The 22,498-nt window shown below is 43.5% G+C and overlaps 1 protein-coding gene across 1 annotated transcript; it reads left to right on the top strand.

Annotated features, from left to right (window-relative positions):
- Positions 1 to 18,020: 18,020 nt before the first annotated feature.
- Positions 18,021 to 19,616, top strand: LOC139448654 (clumping factor A-like). Its single transcript, XM_071230213.1, has 2 exons — positions 18,021 to 18,028; positions 18,731 to 19,616. Exons 1-2 carry the CDS (start codon positions 18,021 to 18,023, stop codon positions 19,614 to 19,616), a joined length of 894 nt encoding a protein of 297 aa, XP_071086314.1.
- The last annotated feature ends 2,882 nt before the right edge of the window (positions 19,617 to 22,498 follow it).

Raw genomic sequence — 22,498 nt, 5'->3', positions numbered from 1 at the left:
TTGTACCCTTGTCGGGAATCTACACTAGTTACCCACCCCCACACACCCCCACCCATACCCCCACCCCCACCCCCACCCCCACCCCCACCCCCACCATCCACCATCCACACACACACACACACACACACCCATACCCCCACCCCCACCCACCCCCACCCATACCCCCACCCCCACCCCCACCATCCACACACACACACACACACACACACACACACACACACACACACACACACACACACACACACACACACACAACTAGTTGGACTATTGTTTTGTATAATGTTATGGTTGATCATATAACATGGGTGATATAACATGAGGGATCTTGTTATAAAGGAAGCATGCTTCAATGAACCATTTTTCGCCTTTCCTAAGGAACATACTTTATTTGCATATCAACATGAAAATTACTAGAGAGGTGGGGGTTACGCGGAACGACTTTACACAGTGTGCCCTTATCGACTTTGACATGAAAAACCTACTGTTAAACCACCAGGTTACCCCTCTGTCATATGTCAATAGGAACCTAAATCTTAAAATCAGTTACAGCGTTGACGTCTTTATTGAAGATAAATCCCTCACGAGGCAGGCTGATCTTGAATACAAACCAGGTGTAATTTCTCTTATAGCAAATACTAAGGAAAAGTATTTGGTGAAACCTTTAAATGTTATGGAATCAGATAAACAGGCAATGAACATTATGGGATGACGAAACTGATTGGACATCAAAGTAGTGTCCACGTGTGTCAGTTCAGTAGTAAATAAACGTCATGTAAACTAGAAGTACACGCACCTGCGGTAAAACGTATATGTGGACTTGACGTTGAAACGAATGCTACACGTAAACACTTCTATTGAGCGATAAGTACCATACATAATTGTTGAAACGCGTCAGTAGTGAAATATATACCATTAAGAAGTAACTGATTCAGCTCATTAATTTTTATGATATATTTTTACCCTATAAAAAAATAAGTTACATGACAGCGCTCTTGGAGCAGAATACTTGATTCATTAGCTTCTCAAGAATTCTGACCCGTGAGAATACGGGCTAGAATTGGTCTTCAGAAACTCATGCTTGTTGTAAGATACGTCTAACTGGATCAGTTGGTCAGGAACGCTGACGCGGTTCATCATCATCGTTTTATTTTAATACGTATAGGTCACGGGTCGTTGTGTCCATACATATGACAATGTACAAACGAGTGTGCACTACATACATGTGCAAATTACCATAAAGACATTACATATAGTACATATTGATAATTGTATTTCAGATTCCTTTATCAACTAAGGATATAATATCCTTCCACATTTGCATAGTACAAAAACGTTTCCGTGTTACTAATTATTTTTAGACATGGAGATGATAGCAGTAAGTCAAACTTCTGTATACTAGGATATATGTAATATTTTGATTTGAGATAGATTTGTGTAAGGTGAGCATAGGCTGGGTATATCAGCCAAAAGTGATGTTCATTTTCAATATAATCAGAGTTACTTACCTTGCTTTTTCTAAACTCCCCCAGAATATTTAACTCCCGTACTCGCTTAATTTTTAAATTGTTACAGCTAAGCCGAAATCGTGAAAGTGCTATTTTACCTTTGCTTGATTTAATAAATTGTTAAAAATCTTCAAGTAGAAAAGGATGATTTGAAATTTGCATCAAATGACATCTCTGAAACTGTTCAAGTAGTCGCAGTGCCAGAGATGTTGAAAATTGTCTTTTAGGCGAAAATATTTTTGTTGACGCAACCTTGCGAAATACTTGTTTTTCTAACCCAGTTTACCGAATCTTGTTCATCATAAAAACATAACATGTTGTAACACTCCTTGGTAAACGACATTCAGACATATGAGGTACATTTAACCAATATTTCACGTTATAAATGACTGTATAAACCTCAACGTGGTTGATGCAGGTATCCCAGATGCGTAGCTCGGTGATCGTTATATTAATCAACGTCTGGTCTAAATTCGATAATGTTCAGACCGCTGTCATATTGCTATAATATTGGTGAAGGTACACTGACCACAGACATACGTGTAATAATGACCACAGACATACGTGTAGCACTAACACTGACCACAGATATATATATAACACTGACCAAAGACATACATGTAGCACGGACATTCACCACAGACATACGTGTAACACTGGCACTCACCACAGACATATATCTAACACTGACCACAGACATACGTGTAGCACTGACACTGACCACATACATACGTGTAACGCTGAAACTGACCACATACATATATGTAGCACTGACACTGACCACAGACATACGTGTAGCACTGACTCTGACCACAGACATACGTGTAGCACTGACACTGACCACATACATATATGAAGCACTGACACTGACCACAGACATACGTGTAGCACCGACACTGACCACAGACATACGTGTAGTACTGACACTCACCACAGACATATATCTAACACTGACCACAGACATATATCTAACACTCACCACAGACATATATCTAACACTGACCACAAACATACGTGTAACACTGACACTCACCACAGACATTCGTGTAACACTGACACTTACTACAGACATATTTGTAACACTGACGCTGACCACATACATACGTGTAGCACTGACGCTGACCACATACATACGTGTAACACTGACACTGATCACAGACATACGTGTAACACTGACACTGATCACAGACATACGTGTAACACTGACACTGATCACAGACATACGTGTAACACTGACACTCATCACAGACATACGTGTAACACTGACACTCACCACATACATACGTGTAGCACTGACACTGACCACATACAGACGTGTAACACTGACACTCACCACAGACATATATCTAACACTGACACTGATCACAGACATACGTGTAGCACTGACACTCACCACATACATACGTGTAGCACTGACACTGACCACATACATACGTGTAACACTGACACTCACCACAGACATATATCTAACACTGACACTCATCACAGACATACACGTAACACTGACACTGATCACAGATATACGTGTAGCACTGACACTCATCACAGACATACGTGTAACACTGACACTGATCACAGACATACGTGTAGCACTGACACTCACCACAGACATATATCTAACACTGACCACAGACATATATCTAACACTGACACTAATCACAGACATACGTGTAACACTGACACTGATCACAGACATACGTGTAACACTGACACTGATCACAGACATACGTGTAACATTGACACTCATCACAGACATACGTGTAACACTGACACTCACCACATACATACGTGTAGCACTGACACTCACCACAGACATACGTGTAGCACTGACACTGACCACATACATATATCTAACACTGACACTGATCACAGACATACGTGTAACACTGACACTCATCACAGACATACGTGTAACACTGACACTCACCACATACATACGTGTAGCACTGACACTGACCACATACATATATCTAACACTGACACTGATCACAGACATACGTGTAACACTGACACTCACCACAGACATATATCTAACACTGACACTGATCACAGACATACGTGTAACACTGACACTGATCACAGACATACGTGTAACGCTGACACTGATCACAGACATACGTGTAACACTGACACTCATCACAGACATACGTGTAACACTGACACTCACCACATACATACGTGTAGCACTGACACTGACCACATACATATATCTAACACTGACACTCATCACAGACATACGTGTAACACTGACACTCACCACATACATACGTGTAGCACTGACACTGATCACAGACATACGTGTAACACTGACACTGATCACAGACATACGTGTAGCACTGACACTCACCACAGACATATATCTAACACTGACCACAGACATATATCTAACACTGACACTGATCACAGACATACGTGTAACACTGACACTGATCACAGACATACGTGTAACACTGACACTGATCACAGACATACGTGTAACACTGACACTCATCACAGACATACGTGTAACACTGACACTCACCACATACATACGTGTAGCACTGACACTGACCACATACATATATCTACCACTTACACTGATCACAGACATACATGTAACACTGACACTGATCACAGACATACGTGTAACACTGACACTGATCACAGACATACGTGTAACACTGACACTCATCACAGACATTCGTGTAACACTGACACTCACCACATACATACGTGTAGCACTGACACTGACCACATACATATATCTACCACTTACACTGATCACAGACATACGTGTAACACTGACACTCATCACAGACATACGTGTAACACTGACACTCACCACATACATACGTGTAGCACTGACACTGACCACATACATATATCTAACACTGACACTGATCACAGACATACGTGTAACACTGACACTCACCACAGACACATATCTAACACTGACACTGATCACAGACATACGTGTAACACTGACACTCACCACAGACATACGTGTAACACTGACACTCACCACATACATACGTGTAGCACTGACACTGACCACATACATATATCTAACACTGACACTGATCACAGACATACGTGTAACACTGACACTGATCACAGACATACGTGTAACACTGACACTGATCACAGAAATACGTGTAACACTGACACTGATCACAGACATACGTGTAACGCTGACACTGATCACAGACATATATGTAACACTGACACTCACCACAGACATACGTGTAACACTGACACTCATCACAGACATACGTGTAACACTGACACTGATCACAGACATACGTGTAACACTGACACTGATCACAGACATACGCGTAACACTGACACTCATCACAGACATACGTGTAGCACTGACACTGATCACAGACATACGTGTAGCACTGACACTGATCACAGACATACGTGTAACACTGACACTGATCACAGACATAAGTGTAGCACTGACACTGATCACAGACATACGTGTAACACTGACACTCATCACAGACATACGTGTAGCACTGACACTGATCACAGACATACGTGTAACACTGACACTGATCACAGACATACGTGTAGCACTGACACTCATCACAGACATACGTGTAACACTGACACTCATCACAGACATACGTGTAACACTGACACTGATCACAGACATACGCGTAGCACTGACACTGATCACAGACATACGTGTAACGCTGACACTGATCACAGACATACGTGTAACGCTGACACTGATCACAGACATACGTGTAACGCTGACACTGATCACAGACATACGTGTAACACTGACACTCATCACAGACATACGTGTAACACTGACACTCACCACATACATACGTGTAGCACTGACACTGATCACAGACATACGTGTAACACTGACACTGATCACAGACATACGTGTAACGCTGACACTCATCACAGACATACGTGTAACGCTGACACTGATCACAGACATACGTGTATCACTGACACTCATCACAGACATACATGTAACACTGACACTGATCACAGACATACGTGTAACACTGACACTGATCACAGACATACGTGTAACGCTGACACTGATCACAGACATACGTGTAATGCTGACACTGATCACAGACATACGTGTAACACTGACACTCATCACAGACATACGTGTAACACTGACACTCACCACAGACATACGTGTAACACTGACACTGATCACAGACATACGTGTAACGCTAACACTGATCACAGACATACGTGTAACACTGACACTGATCACAGACATACGTGTAACACTGACACTCACCACAGACATACGCGTAGCACTGACACTCACCACAGACATACGTGTAACACTGACACTCATCACAGACATACGTGTAACACTGACACTGATCACAGACATACGTGTAACACTGACACTGATCACAGACATACGCGTAACACTGACACTCATCACAGACATACGTGTAGCACTGACACTGATCACAGACATACGTTTAGCACTGACACTGATCACAGACATACGTGTAACACTGACACTGATCACAGACATACGTGTAGCACTGACACTGATCACAGACATACGTGTAGCACTGACACTCACCACAGACATACGTGTAACACTGACACTGATCACAGACATACGTGTAACACTGACACTGATCACAGACATACGTGTAACACTGACACTGATCACAGACATACGTGTAACACTGACACTGATCACAGACATACGTGTAGCACTGACACTGATCACAGACATACGTGTAGCACTGACACTGATCACAGACATACGTGTAACACTGACACTGATCACAGACATACGTGTAACACTGACACTCATCACAGACATACGTGTAACACTGACACTGATCACAGACATACGTGTAACACTGACACTGATCACAGACATACGTGTAACACTGACACTGATCACAGACATACGTGTAACACTGACACTGATCACAGACATACGTGTAACACTGACACTCATCACAGACATACGTGTAACACTGACACTGATCACAGACATACGTGTAACACTGACACTGATCACAGACATACGTGTAACACTGACACTCATCACACACATACGTGTAACACTGACACTTACTGCAGACATATTTGTAACACTGACACTGATCACAGACATACGTGTAACGCTGACACTGATCACAGACATACGTGTAACACTCATCACAGACATACGTGTAACACTGACACTCACCACATACATACGTGTAGCACTGACACTGACCACATACATATATCTAACACTGACACTGATCACAGACATACGTGTAACACTGACACTCACCACAGACACATATCTAACACTGACACTGATCACAGACATACGTGTAACACTGACACTCACCACAGACATACGTGTAACACTGACACTCACCACATACATACGTGTAGCACTGACACTGACCACATACATATATCTAACACTGACACTGATCACAGACATACGTGTAACACTGACACTGATCACAGACATACGTGTAACACTGACACTGATCACAGACATACGTGTAACACTGACACTGATCACAGACATACGTGTAACGCTGACACTGATCACAGACATATATGTAACACTGACACTCACCACAGACATACGTGTAACACTGACACTCATCACAGACATACGTGTAACACTGACACTCATCACAGACATACGTGTAACACTGACACTGATCACAGACATACGCGTAACACTGACACTCATCACAGACATACGTGTAGCACTGACACTGATCACAGACATACGTGTAGCACTGACACTGATCACAGACATACGTGTAACACTGACACTGATCACAGACATAAGTGTAGCACTGACACTGATCACAGACATACGTGTAGCACTGACACTGATCACAGACATACGTGTAACACTGACACTCATCACAGACATACGTGTAGCACTGACACTGATCACAGACATACGTGTAACACTGACACTGATCACAGACATACGTGTAGCACTGACACTCATCACAGACATACGTGTAACACTGACACTCATCACAGACATACGTGTAACACTGACACTCATCACAGACATACGTGTAACACTGACACTGATCACAGACATACGTGTAACGCTGACACTGATCACAGACATACGTGTAACGCTGACACTGATCACAGACATACGTGTAACACTGACACTCATCACAGACATACGTGTAACACTGACACTCACCACATACATACGTGTAGCACTGACACTGATCACAGACATACGTGTAACACTGACACTGATCACAGACATACGTGTAACGCTGACACTCATCACAGACATACGTGTAACGCTGACACTGATCACAGACATACGTGTAACACTGACACTCATCACAGACATACGTGTAACACTGACACTGATCACAGACATACGTGTAACACTGACACTGATCACAGACATACGTGTAACGCTGACACTGATCACAGACATACGTGTAACGCTGACACTGATCACAGACATACGTGTAACACTGACACTCATCACAGACATACGTGTAACACTGACACTCACCACAGACATACGTGTAACACTGACACTGATCACAGACATACGTGTAACGCTGACACTGATCACAGACATACGTGTAACACTGACACTGATCACAGACATACGTGTAACACTGACACTCACCACAGACATACGCGTAGCACTGACACTCACCACAGACATACGTGTAACACTGACACTCATCACAGACATACGTGTAGCACTGACACTGATCACAGACATACGTGTAACACTGACACTGATCACAGACATACGCGTAACACTGACACTCATCACAGACATACGTGTAGCACTGACACTGATCACAGACATACGTTTAGCACTGACACTGATCACAGACATACGTGTAACACTGACACTGATCACAGACATACGTGTAGCACTGACACTGATCACAGACATACGTGTAGCACTGACACTCACCACAGACATACGTGTAACACTGACACTGATCACAGACATACGTGTAACACTGACACTGATCACAGACATACGTGTAACACTGACACTGATCACAGACATACGTGTAACACTGACACTGATCACAGACATACGTGTAGCACTGACACTGATCACAGACATACGTGTAGCACTGACACTGATCACAGACATACGTGTAACACTGACACTGATCACAGACATACGTGTAACACTGACACTCATCACAGACATACGTGTAACACTGACACTGATCACAGACATACGTGTAACACTGACACTGATCACAGACATACGTGTAACACTGACACTGATCACAGACATACGTGTAACACTGACACTGATCACAGACATACGTGTAACACTGACACTCATCACAGACATACGTGTAACACTGACACTGATCACAGACATACGTGTAACACTGACACTGATCACAGACATACGTGTAACACTGACACTCATCACACACATACGTGTAACACTGACACTTACTGCAGACATATTTGTAACACTGACACTGATCACAGACATACGTGTAACGCTGACACTGATCACAGACATACGTGTAACACTCACCACAGACATACGTGTAACACTGACACTGATCACAGACATACGTGTAACACTGACACTCATCACAGACATACGTGTAACACTGACACTTCCTGCAGACATATTTGTAACACTGACACTGATCACAGACATACGTGTAACGCTGACACTGATCACAGACATACGTGTAACACTGACACTGATCACAGACATACGTGTAACACTGACACTGATCACAGACATACGTGTAACACTGACACTCACCACAGACATACGTGTAACACTGACACTTACTACAGACATATTTGTAACGCTGACACTGACCACAGACATACATGTAACGCTGACATTGATCACAGACATACGTGTAACACTGACACTGATCACAGACATACGTGTAACACTGACACTGATCACAGACATACGTGTCCTGCTGACACTGATCACAGACATACGTGTAACGCTGACACTGATCACAGACATACGTGTAACACTGATACTCACCACAGACATACGTGTAACACTGACACTCACCACAGACATATGTCTAACACTGACACTCATCACAGACATACGTGTAACACTGACACTGATCACAGACATACGTGTAACACTGACACTCATCACAGACATACGTGTAACACTGACACTCACCACAGACATACGTGTAGCACTGACACTCACCACAGACATACGTGTAACACTGACACTCACCACAGACATACGTGTAGCACTGACCACAGACATATATCTAACACTGACACTCACCACACACATATATCTAACACTGACACTGATCACAGATATACGTGTAACGCTGACACTGATCACAGACATACGTGTAACACTGACACTCACCACAGACATACGTGTAACACTGACACTCACCACAGATATACGTGTAACACTGACACTCACCACAGACATATATCTATCACTGACACTGATCACAGACATACGTGTAACACTGACACTGATCACAGACATACGTGTAACACTGACACTGATCACAGACATACGTGTAACACTGACACTCACCACAGACATACGTGTATCACTGACACTGATCACAGACATACGTGTAACACTGACACTTACTAGAGACATACGTGTAACGCTGACACTCACCACATACATTCGTGTAGCACTGACACTGACCACATACATACGTGTAGCACCGACACTGACCACAGACATACGTGTAGCACTGACACTTACTAGAGACATACGTGTAACACTGACACTGACCACAGACATACGTGTAACACTGACACTCATCACAGACATACGTGTAGCACTGACACTCACCACAGACATATATCTAACACTGATCACAGACATACATGTAGCACTGACACTCACCACAGACATATATATAACACTGACCACAGACATATATCTAACACTGACCACAGACATATATCTAACACTGACCACAGACATACGTGTAACACTGACACTCACCACAGACATTCGTGTAGCACTGACACTCACCACAGACATATATCTAACACTCACCACAGACATATATCGAACACTGACCACAGACATATATCTAACACTCACCACAGACATATATCTAACACTGACCACAGACATATATCTAACACTCACCACAGACATATATCTAACACTGACCACAGACATACGTGTAACACTGACACTCACCACAGACATTCGTGTAACACTGACACTGATCACAGACATATATGTAACACTGACCACAGACATATATGTAACACTGACACTCACCACAGACATACGTGTAACACTGACACTTACTACAGACATACGTGTAACGCTGACACTGACCACAGACATATATGTAACACTGACACTCACCACAGACATATATGTAACACTGACACTCACCACATACATTCGTGTAACACTGACACTCACCACAGACATACGTGTAGCACTGACACTCATCACAGACATACGTGTAGCACTGACACTCACCACAGACATTCGTGTAGCACTGACACTCACCACAGACATATATCTAACACTCACCACAGACATACATGTAGCACTGACACTCACCGCAGACATTCGTGTAGCACTGACACTCACCACAGACATATATCTAACACTCACCACAGACATACGTGTAACACTGACACTCACCACAGACATTTGTGTAGCACTGACACTCACCACAGACATATATCTAACACTCACCACAGACATATATCTAACACTGACCACAGACATATATCTAACACTCACCACAGACATATTTCTAACACTCACCACAGACATACGTGTAACACTGACACTCACCACAGACATATATATAACACTGACCACAGACATATATCTAACACTCACCACAGACATATATCTAACACTGACCACAGACATACGTGTAACACTGACACTCACCACAGACATATATCTAACACTCACCACAGACATATATCTAACACTGACCACAGACATATATCTAACACTCACCACAGACATATATCTAACACTGACCACAGACATACGTGTAACACTGACACTCACCACAGACATTCGTGTAACACTGACACTGATCACAGACATACGTGTAGCACTGACACTGACCACATACATACGTGTAGCGCTGACACTTACCACAGACATACGTGTAGCACTGACACTGACCACAGACATATATCTAACACTGACCACAGACATATATCTAACACTGACCACAGACATATATCTAACACTGACCACAGACATTCGTGTAATACTGACACTTACTACAGACATACGTGTAACGCTGAGACTGACCACAGACATATATGTAACACTGACACTCACCACAGACATATATGTAACACTGACACTCACCACAGACATATATCTAACACTCACCACATACATTCGTGTAACACTGACACTCACCACAGACATACGTGTAGCACTGACACTCATCACAGACATACGTGTAGCACTGACACTCACCACAGACATACGTGTAGCACTGACACACATCACAGACATACGCGTAGCACTGACACTCACCACAGACATACGTGTAGCACTGACACTCATCACAGACATCCGTGTAGCACCGACACTGACCACAGACATACGTGTAACACTGACACTGACCACAGACATACGTGTAGCACTGACACTCACCATACATATGTGTAACACTGACACTCAGCACAGACATACGTGTAGCACTGACACTCATCACAGACATACGTGTAACACTGACCACAGACATATATGTAACACTGACACTCACCACATACATACGTGTAACACTGACACTCACCACAGACATACGTGTAGCACTGACACTCACCACAGACATACGTGTAGCACTGACACTCACCACAGACATACACGTAGCACTGACACTCACCACAGACATACGTGTAACACTGACACTGACCACATACATATATGTAACACTGACCACAGACATATATGTAACACTGACACTTAACACAGACATACGTGTAACACTGACACTCACCACAGACACACGCGTAGCACTGACACTCACCAAAGATATACGTGAATACTGACACTGTCGCTGATTTCGTAATAAGCCTCAAAATCTGTTATAAACTGAAAACATACTCTGGAAAAGGTTAGCGACTGGTTTGGTGAAATCATTTTGTTACCAACACGAACAGTTGCCCATAGCTAAGATGTAAATGTTCATCAGCAGTTGTGACACGCAAAGAACAGCACAGCAACTAGCGACTTGTTGAAACACAGTCAGTCGACAATTGAATGCTTAGTGACGCCAACACTATTTCTATTGTATCACGGCATCCGGGCAAACTTTTATGACCGACCAATCATCATAACTGAGACGAATCTGGAAATTCGAACCCAGTTCAAGCGAATCCGAGTTTGTTGTTTGTTGTTTAACGCCACACTCAGCAACATTTCAGCTTTTTGACGGTGGTCTGTAAATAATTGAGACTGGACCACACAATCCAGTGATTGATATCATGAGCATCAATCCACGCAATTGGGATACGATGACATGCATAAACTAAGTCACCGAGCCCGACCACCCGAGCCCTTTAGTCGCCTCTTGTCCCGAGTGAGTGAGATGTTAACAGTATTTCAGTTATATCATGGCGTGTCAGATTGATAACACGAACAATGGTATGATTGCATTGGAGGCCACGGTCAGAGTCTCATCCTACATTTAGAACATTACACGGCAAATGTTTGAGTAAAGGTAAGAGTGAGTGAGTGAGTTTGGTTTAACGCTGCTTTTAACATTATTCCAGTTATATCACGGCGTGTCAGCTTGATGTGGGAGGAAAGCCCAAAGTGATGCAGGCCTCAGACGTTTACCACTTCGGTGAAACAAACGAGCACGGGTATGGTGCTGACAAACCTAGAAACATAATCGGGGCGAACCGGGATTCGAACCAACAATCATAGGTTTCTGGCGTGCCCAAGGGACGCAATTCTGCACAGCGAATCGCGGCGCCTTAGACGATTGGGCCACCCGTGCCCCGTGTAAAGGTAAGAGGACCGTAAGGGATGTAAGGGACCGTCCATTTGAAAACCCTAAGGAGGCCTCGGAATTTTGTTGGACAGGATATTTGTTTACATTCACTGCATCAAAACATACTCATTCTTTCTATTTTAGCAGTAACCGAACAAAGAATGAGCCGAAGAATCTTTAGGCAATTTTTTACCTGCAGACATTTTGTAGCTTTTTTGTAAACCTGAGCCAAATGTACCCAGTACCAAATTATCCTTTTAATAGAAAACCATCCCACCCGTAACCACCTTGAACCCCAGGAATTGACAAGCGTCTGTACATACATCCTTCTACGGAATGACTCATCTGTCACGTGAATCAGATCAAATCAGATGTTTCTTCATGCCCCAAGGAGTTGAGTCAGAGCAGTTCTGTAACCACGGGGAAGACAGGAAGGTTTTCATTACAGATTTCCCCTTTTTTATGACTCAATGGGAACGATCCATCTCATTAATGAATGCCATATATGTCGGTTTTACTGTCAGTGTGCAACCATAAAAAGTCTCGAAACACGATCTCCAAAATGCATGCTGAAAATGGACCTCTGAAGTGACTCGTAACCATTTGCTATCCGGGACTGACTTGACCCGTACACCTCGCAAGCACATGAACCTGATGCAAACATCCTAGCTAGCAGTCGAAAGCCTTGAACGCCTTGCCAGACGGACAAGCTGTAGAACACTGGTGATCTGGTAGGGGCACACACACACACACAAACACACACACACACACACACACAAACACACACACACACACACACACACACACACACACACACACACACACACACACACACACACACAAACACACACACACACACACACACACACACACACACACACACACACACACACACACACACACCTCACCTCACCTCACCTCACCTCTGTGTCTGAAAGGATCAGGCGAACAATATACTTTGTCAGCACACTTAGCATGTCCTGCGAACATGTTTTAAAGCCTGAGACAATCATACCCAGTATTTGTTAATGCTGGCATGGGCATGGGTGGCTCGTGGCCATCTCAGAAACCTATGGTCGTGGGTTCGAATCCAATAGTTGTCCTGATCATGTGTCAATGGTTGTCAGCATCATATCCGTGCTTGTGGGTTTCAACAAAGCGGTAAACGTCCACGATCAACATCAATTCGATGACACTACCCATCGCACCACAACAGCTTGGGTTAATGAAAGAAAATGATAGTACGGCCAAATGCGGCGTCTGGTATACACGGGGGGCACGGGGGGCCCAGCCGTCTAAGGCGCCGCGATTCGCTGTGCAGAGTTGCGTCCCTTGGGCACGCCAGAAACCTATGATTGTGGGTTTGAATCCCGGTTCGCTCCAATTATGTTTCTAGGTTTGTCAGCACCATACCCGTGCTCGTGGGTTTCACCGAAGTGGTAAAGGTTTTAGACCTGCATCACTTCGGGCTTTCTTCCCACATTTAGCTGACACGCTGTGATATAACTGGAATAATGTTAAAAGCGGCGTTAAACCAAACTTGCTTACTCACTCTGGTATGCACGCATAATTAAGTGGTTAATTTATCTAATTGCATTTCCAGTTCCCTTATTGTCGATCCTTACTTTGATTGTCAAAAACACACGAGAGTCAAATTACGATGTGAGTTTGATATTGCAACCTCAGAAATACTGTACCAACGCGTCATGAGTGAGTGTGTGAGTATGGTTTTACGCCGCTTTTAGCAATATTCCAACAATATCACGGCGGGGGACACCAGAAATGGGATTTGCACATTGTACCCATGTCGGGAATCGAACCCGGGTCCTCGGCGTGACGAGCCAACGCTTTGCCACTAGGCTACCCGACCGCCCCCAACGCGTCATGAAAAAAATATTTCATTAAACACGAACTACGAAAAAACACACTCAAATATACAGCCCTAGATTTATGAATGTTAATAAAAGTAAATACAAATGTTTATCATGTAGTCCAATACATTAACACGAACAACCCATCCCATTGTTGTTCTGGGCTCATGGTTCAATTCGGGTCTTATTACCACTGTAGCAGGGAAATACAATGACTAGTTTCATCTCATTATCTTCACAAGAGCTCAGAGCAATGAGTGTATAGGAATTAACGAAACTGTTACATTGTAGTGAGTGAGTGAGTATGGTTTTACGCCGCTTTTAGCAATATTCCAGCAATATCACGGCGGGGGACACCAGAAATGGGCTTCACACATTGTACCCATGTCGGGAAGCAACACGGGTCTTCGTCGTGACGAGCGAACGCTTACACCACTAGGCTACCCGACCGCCCCTGTTACATCGTACATGTATAGGTCATCGATGTTGGTATTAACTTGTAATTGTTTTACCAAAGGTATTTTTAACCAATACGTTGGATCGACATGGGTCCTGAGAAGCAAATACCTTAACTACTGGGCTACCTTTTGATACAACACTATCCAAAAGCGAATATCTCTATTACTAAAAACAAGCAAATTGTGATAATACTATAATATTTCGTCTCAAACGTACCGGTACCTTTATATATGTTACCTGGCAAATATCACCTGTATGTCCCCTAACCATAACAAACCTGACACCTTACGTCAAGGTTACGTGGGAGGTTACTTAAAAAGAATTGGGCTCCTTACTGGAAATTCCAGGTACCCGGAAACGCTGACTGCGGTGTAAATCACCACTCTTTCCACGAAGCACAACAAAGTTGTGTACTGGCGTTCAAGGAGACAGGATGACCTCTCCCACACACTGTAGCCCAGGGATCGGTATCGCACGGGGCTGTGTTTATGACCATGCGTAATATGCTTTGGGAATTCCAGAATGTTAATGTTTAATCGTGTGGACAAAGGTGGCGTATTTCTCAACAGCCTTTCAAGTGATCGTGTCTGCACGAGGATGTAGTGCACATCTGATCATTTGACCCATTGTAATGACATGCGGCACGATGCAAGGGCGGAGATATCACTTTTAAAAGGGGGGTGGGGGTCAAGATATCAAAATCCTTTCTCAGCCAATTGTACTGCCTACAACATAGTACATTTGGTTTCCAAGGCCGGAAGGGTGTCTGTATGTAGGGGGGGGGGGGGGGGGGGGGGGAGGGGGGTCCTGATCCATTGACGCGCTTTAAATGATACTAACAGTGGTCCATCTAGAAGTCCATTGTTATCTGACGGTGTCAGCCGTGATCAGTGGTGTATGTTTGCCTATGTTACACATAAGGACATATATGTCTCTGTTGTTGAGTGTTTATCCTAAGTAGCAATAAACACCCATGAGTTAGTGAGTGAGTGAGTTTGGTTTAACGCCGCTTTTAACAGTATTCCAGTTATATCACGGCGTGTCAGCTGAATGTGGGAGGAAAGCCCGAAGTGATACAGGTCTCAGACGTTTACCACTTCGGTGAAACCCACGAGCACGGCTATGGTGCTGACAAACCTAGAAACATAATCGTGTCGAACCGGGATTCGAACCCACAATCATAGGTTTCTGGCGTGCCCAAGGGACGCAACTCTGCACAGCGAATCGCGGCGCCGTCAAATTATGACTTGTATCTAGGATCGTGTCCTGTCATAGATTAATCAACATGTTGTAACAAGCTTGTGACGACTGTCTTATCATGGCATGAAGTATTTATTCCCTCTTAACTGGAACAGATAATAGGGTTGTAATAAACTATAGGGTTGTCCCTACCGAACAGATATATATCTTCTAAAACATTGTGTTATCGTTGTGGGTGCATTGGGGTTGTGTGACTTATCAGTCAGACGTGACTATCCATCAAAACATCCCCGATAGGACGTAAAATTCAAATAGCGGTGGAAAATATCTGAAAATCTATGACAACAGCAATGTACAACAAAAAGGTAAGCATGTCCTGCACTTCTGCACATCTGATCATTTGACCATTGTAATCAACCCCCTTGCACACCCCTCCCTACCGTAAACTCCTGCCATTCACCCAATTTGATTTAAACAATATTTATTTCCCCAAAAAAGGGAATGGGATTGGTGAACAGTTTAAACCTATTTAAACACCCCTCCCTACAGAGGACATGTAACAGTTAATAAGAGTAAACTGTACATAAAATAGTAAATTTTGATTAATTGTACCTAGTGTTGCAAATGGTATGATGCGTATATACAAGTCACACACAACTCTATCTAAATATCCCACGTTGAGTGACACAAACATAGTACAAAATGACAATAACTGTGCAAGATTTTTTATCCTTCATTCACAGGTTGCCATGTCACACAATCATTTCAAAAGAATAAACCAACCCTGGAACTATTACACGGAAGAAAACCCTTTGTATTGAGCTGACTTATAAGACGTGACTGACCCGATTCAAGCGCCAATACTTCCTGGTTCAATATTTGTTATTCTGTGATACCGCTCGATATACAGGCAGTGTTATCTGGGTACTGCTTCATTGCCTCCGTCACACCCGCAACACCCGGGCCGCGTCAGCACAGATAAACACAAGGTAAGATCTAAAGTTTTACCTTCAACTGCCGCCCAAATGATCGGGTAAGAAAACCTAGGGATTCAGTCTGCAGTCAGTCATAGATGACTTATCGTCAGTGCACAGGATCTAGCTGTCTGATACGTCCTTCATTCGCTGTGCGTTCGCTGATCGAGGGGTGCGTCTAAGATGGGCAGCGGTTACGATCCTTGCTGAATTAGGACAGTACCTGTGCTGGTGTGTTTCGAAAACGTAGTCAATTTCCGACACACACACACACACACACACACACACACACACACACACACACACACACACACACACACACACACACACACACACACACAAACACACAAACACACACACACACACACACACACACACACACACACACACACACACACATACATACATACACACATACACAGATACATACACAGAGACACACAGAAACACACACATACACACGTACACACAAACAAACGACACAGACACATATCCACACACACATGAATAGTTACACACAACCATTATCTATTGTCTATTCAATAACATTAATCAATAGAGCCGTAAACAAAGACAATACAAACCAAACTATCTTCCTGCTACAAGGGTGTTACACGGTGGTCAACAGAGTCAACGCGCACAATAAATATCCCCCGGCTTCAAATTCTTGACTCACTCACTCATTCACTCACTCACTCACTCACTCCCCTGGGTAGTATGTGAAGTCAGATCATCGCAAAATGGCGTCAAAGACCCTGAAGAAACTCTGACGACAACTCTGATGATAACTCTGACAACTCTGACCACAACTCCGACGACAATTCTGACTACAACTCCGACGACAATTCTGACTACAACTCCGACGACAATTCTGACTACAACTCCGACGACAATTCTGACCACAATTCCGACGACAATTCTGACTACAACTCCGACGACAATTCTGACTACAACTCCGACGACAATTCTGACCACAACTCCGACGACAATTCTGACTACAACTCCGACGACAATTCTGACCACAACTCCGACGACAATTCTGACTACAACTCCGACGACAATTCTGACCACAACTCCGACGACAATTCTGACTACAACTCCGACGACAATTCTGACCACAACTCCGACGACAATTCTGACTACATCTCCGACGACAATTCTGACTACAACTCCGACGACAATTCTGACTACATCTCCGACGACAATTCTGACCACAACTCCGACGACAATTCTGACTACAACTCCGACGACAATTCTGACCACAACTCCGACGACAATTCTGACTACAACTCCGACGACAATTCTGACCACAACTCCGACGACAATTCTGACTACAACTCCGACGACAATTCTGACTACAACTCCGACGACAATTCTGACTACAACTCCGACGACAATTCTGACCACAACTCCGACGACAATTCTGACTACATCTCCGACGACAATTCTGACCACAACTCCGACGACAATTCTGACTACAACTCCGACGACAATTCTGACCACAACTCCGACGACAATTCTGACTACAACTCCGACGACAATTCTGACCACAACTCCGACGACAATTCTGACTACAACTCTGAAGACAACTCTGAAGACAATGTCACCAGTCACCCGTCTCAGGGGCGATGTTTAGCCGAGTGGTAGAGCGTTTGCACGTCATTCCCTTTCACATTTAGTCTCAAAAGGAGGTCTCGTCGGATGAACTTTGTAATCATCTAACAAACGATCAGGCGTTTTCATTCTCGGAACGAGTGCGCGGAGCATCCAGACCAGCATATCTGACACCGTATCTCTAATACGACCAATTTCGAATGTAAATAATTAAGGCAACGCCATTATTTCTTTTGGGATGCCGTATACAACTTGTCGTTTCTAAGCGCCATGTATTTACACCTACACAGATGTTCTTTCCGAGGAATATCTTGTGTTTTTTGTTGTTGTTAAAATCGTTTATTTCCGAATCGATGTAGAACTAGAAACTGATATCTGATCGCCACCAGGATCCAACCATCCTTCATTTAGTTAGAGTGAGTGAGTTGGGTTAACGCCGCTTTTAACATTATTCCAGTTATATCACAGCGTGTCAGCTTAATGTGAGAGGAAAGCCCGAAGTGTAGCAGGTCTCAGACGTTTACCACTTCGGTGAAACCCACGAGCACGGGTATGGTGCTGACAAACCTAGAAACATAATCGTGTCGAACCGGGATTCGAAACCACAATCAAAGGTTTCTGGCGTGCCCAAGGGACGCAACTCTGCGCCTTAGACGACTGGGCCATCCGTGCCCCCCATTTAGTTAGATTGGGCGATCGCATAGGAGGAATATTTAATGAGGTTTCTCCACTTTCTTCATGTAACTGTTGTCCGGGAGCTCAAGGTTCTTAGGCACTGAAATTCGAAATACAGAGTTACGTCCCTTGGGCACGCCAGAAGCCTATGATCGTGGGTTCGAATCCCGGTCCGAAATGATTATGGTTTTAAGTTTGTCACCACCATGCTCGTGCTCCTGTATTTTACTATGTGGTAAACGTCTAAGATGTACATCATTTCGGGCTTTCCGCCCACATGAGGCTGTCACACCGTAATATAACTGGATTACTGTTCAAAACGGCTTTAAACACAACTCACACCCTTAGTGTTGCTCGTCATACCCAGACAGCCTCAGGTATCTACATTCTACTTTCGGTGAAGCGGCCATGGTAACGACAGATAACGCTGGAGTAGACGAGGTGGTTCTCGCGTGTTAGGGTGTGTTTACAGGGTCTTGAGACTGACGGATCAAGGCTAGCCAAGATGCCTCGGGTCAACACAAGTGGTTTTCTCCTCTCAGCAATGCACTAAATCATGCGAACACATGCTTTGCTTGGTCTGGTAACACCATGTGCTATTCAGTTCACTCCTAGACACTTATAATGTCAATCGATGTCAATCCTTGTGGTAGAGAATCCCATCCATTATGTTCGCTGTTGCTAAAATTTGCAACCAACGCTTTAGAAATTATTGCAATTAACAGCGCGTCAGCTTAATATGGAAATTAGGACTTAGATGTTTCGAACCTTTTCTGAGCATGATTATGGTGCTGATAACCCGAGATTTATAATCAGGGCGAACACCCTGGCATTGAATCCGGGCACACGCAAGGGACGTAACTCTGCACAATTAAGCGAAATGGCTATTGATACACCCTCGTAAATTTGAAAATATGAAATGTTAGGGTGATAATTATCTTTAAAATATTTCTTTACCATTACATTATAATTATTGATCTTTGAAACTGTCAGGATCATTAAGTACCTAGACACGTGGTTAATATTGTATGTCACCCTTGTCAATGAGTGAGTGAGTGAGTATGGTAAAATGCCTCTGTTAGGAAACATGTGACACGAGAAATGAGCTTCATACATTGTTCACGTGTGGGGAATCGAACCCTGCCGGTGGGCGTGATCAGTGCACGCTTTAACCACTAGACTACCCCACCGCCCCTTTGTGAAGAAACAAGAACGTGAGAGTGAAAGTTGTTTTATGTCACAGCTATATCAAGACACACCAGGTTATCTGACCATACAAAATAGTGGTCAATAGCATAAGCATCCACCCATGTTGTTGGTAAGATGAAACACACCAAACACTTGTGAGTTATACTTTCAAAGTTTTTATCGTACTCAGTCACCGTTTTGACCACCCGATCCCCAGTTAGTACATATGTTCTGCTCCCTTGGAAGTGTATGTCGAAACTATATTGTTACTGTTGACGTATTTATTTAAAGGATTTGACTTCAAAATGTTTTATGTACCGAAGAAGAGAAGAGATCGTACAGAGACAAAAAAAAACACAATTTGTCGAATGATGTCAAAGATCTTCAGCTATGACGTCATTTCTAGTGTGACATGTTTCCGACCTCACGTCACAATAAGATTCGAATGACGTCAACATTGCCGTCCGAATGACGGAAGCAATACACTGGTGTCTCGTGACGTAATATGACCCTAGGGCACATACAATTGTTTATGAACCCCGATAAGTTTGCCCTCGCAGGTAATAATATAAAATATTGAATATCGAACCCTAGTGAGTTTGTAGTTACAGAGGGACGCAGAATGCAAAATGAAGGGTCAAGTGCCGAGGAAAACAATATCACGTTTCTATCGGAATGTTTTTGGTACATCCACTCTTGTGTACGAAAACCAGGAGACAATATATGTCAAGCTGATTGATAGCGATGGACTATCGCGGAGGAATCAAGAAGACTTAAATCTGTTGTAGCCTAGCTATCCGCAAGTTGTTTGCTCACCTCTTTGTGCGTGTGTACAGTGACATTCCTCTGTAAAGACACTTAAAGAGGTTGGACTATATCAAGGGTCAAACGGTCATGGATGGACGACAAATGATATCCCCCCCAATCTACGTGTTCAGGAGATGGGGTATTTTAGGTGGATAAATACTTTGCAAACTGATCCCAACTTTGCAAAACTACTAAATGAAAAGGATGTGTTGCTACAAATAATGGAATTGAATTTGTGGAGTCCA

The sequence above is a fragment of the Haliotis cracherodii genome, unplaced genomic scaffold (genome assembly GCF_022045235.1).
Source record: "Haliotis cracherodii isolate W230 unplaced genomic scaffold, xgHalCrac1.p SCAF_7, whole genome shotgun sequence".
Classification (NCBI taxonomy): Eukaryota; Metazoa; Mollusca; class Gastropoda; order Lepetellida; family Haliotidae; genus Haliotis; species Haliotis cracherodii.
This window is presented reverse-complemented; position numbering and strand designations above follow the sequence as displayed.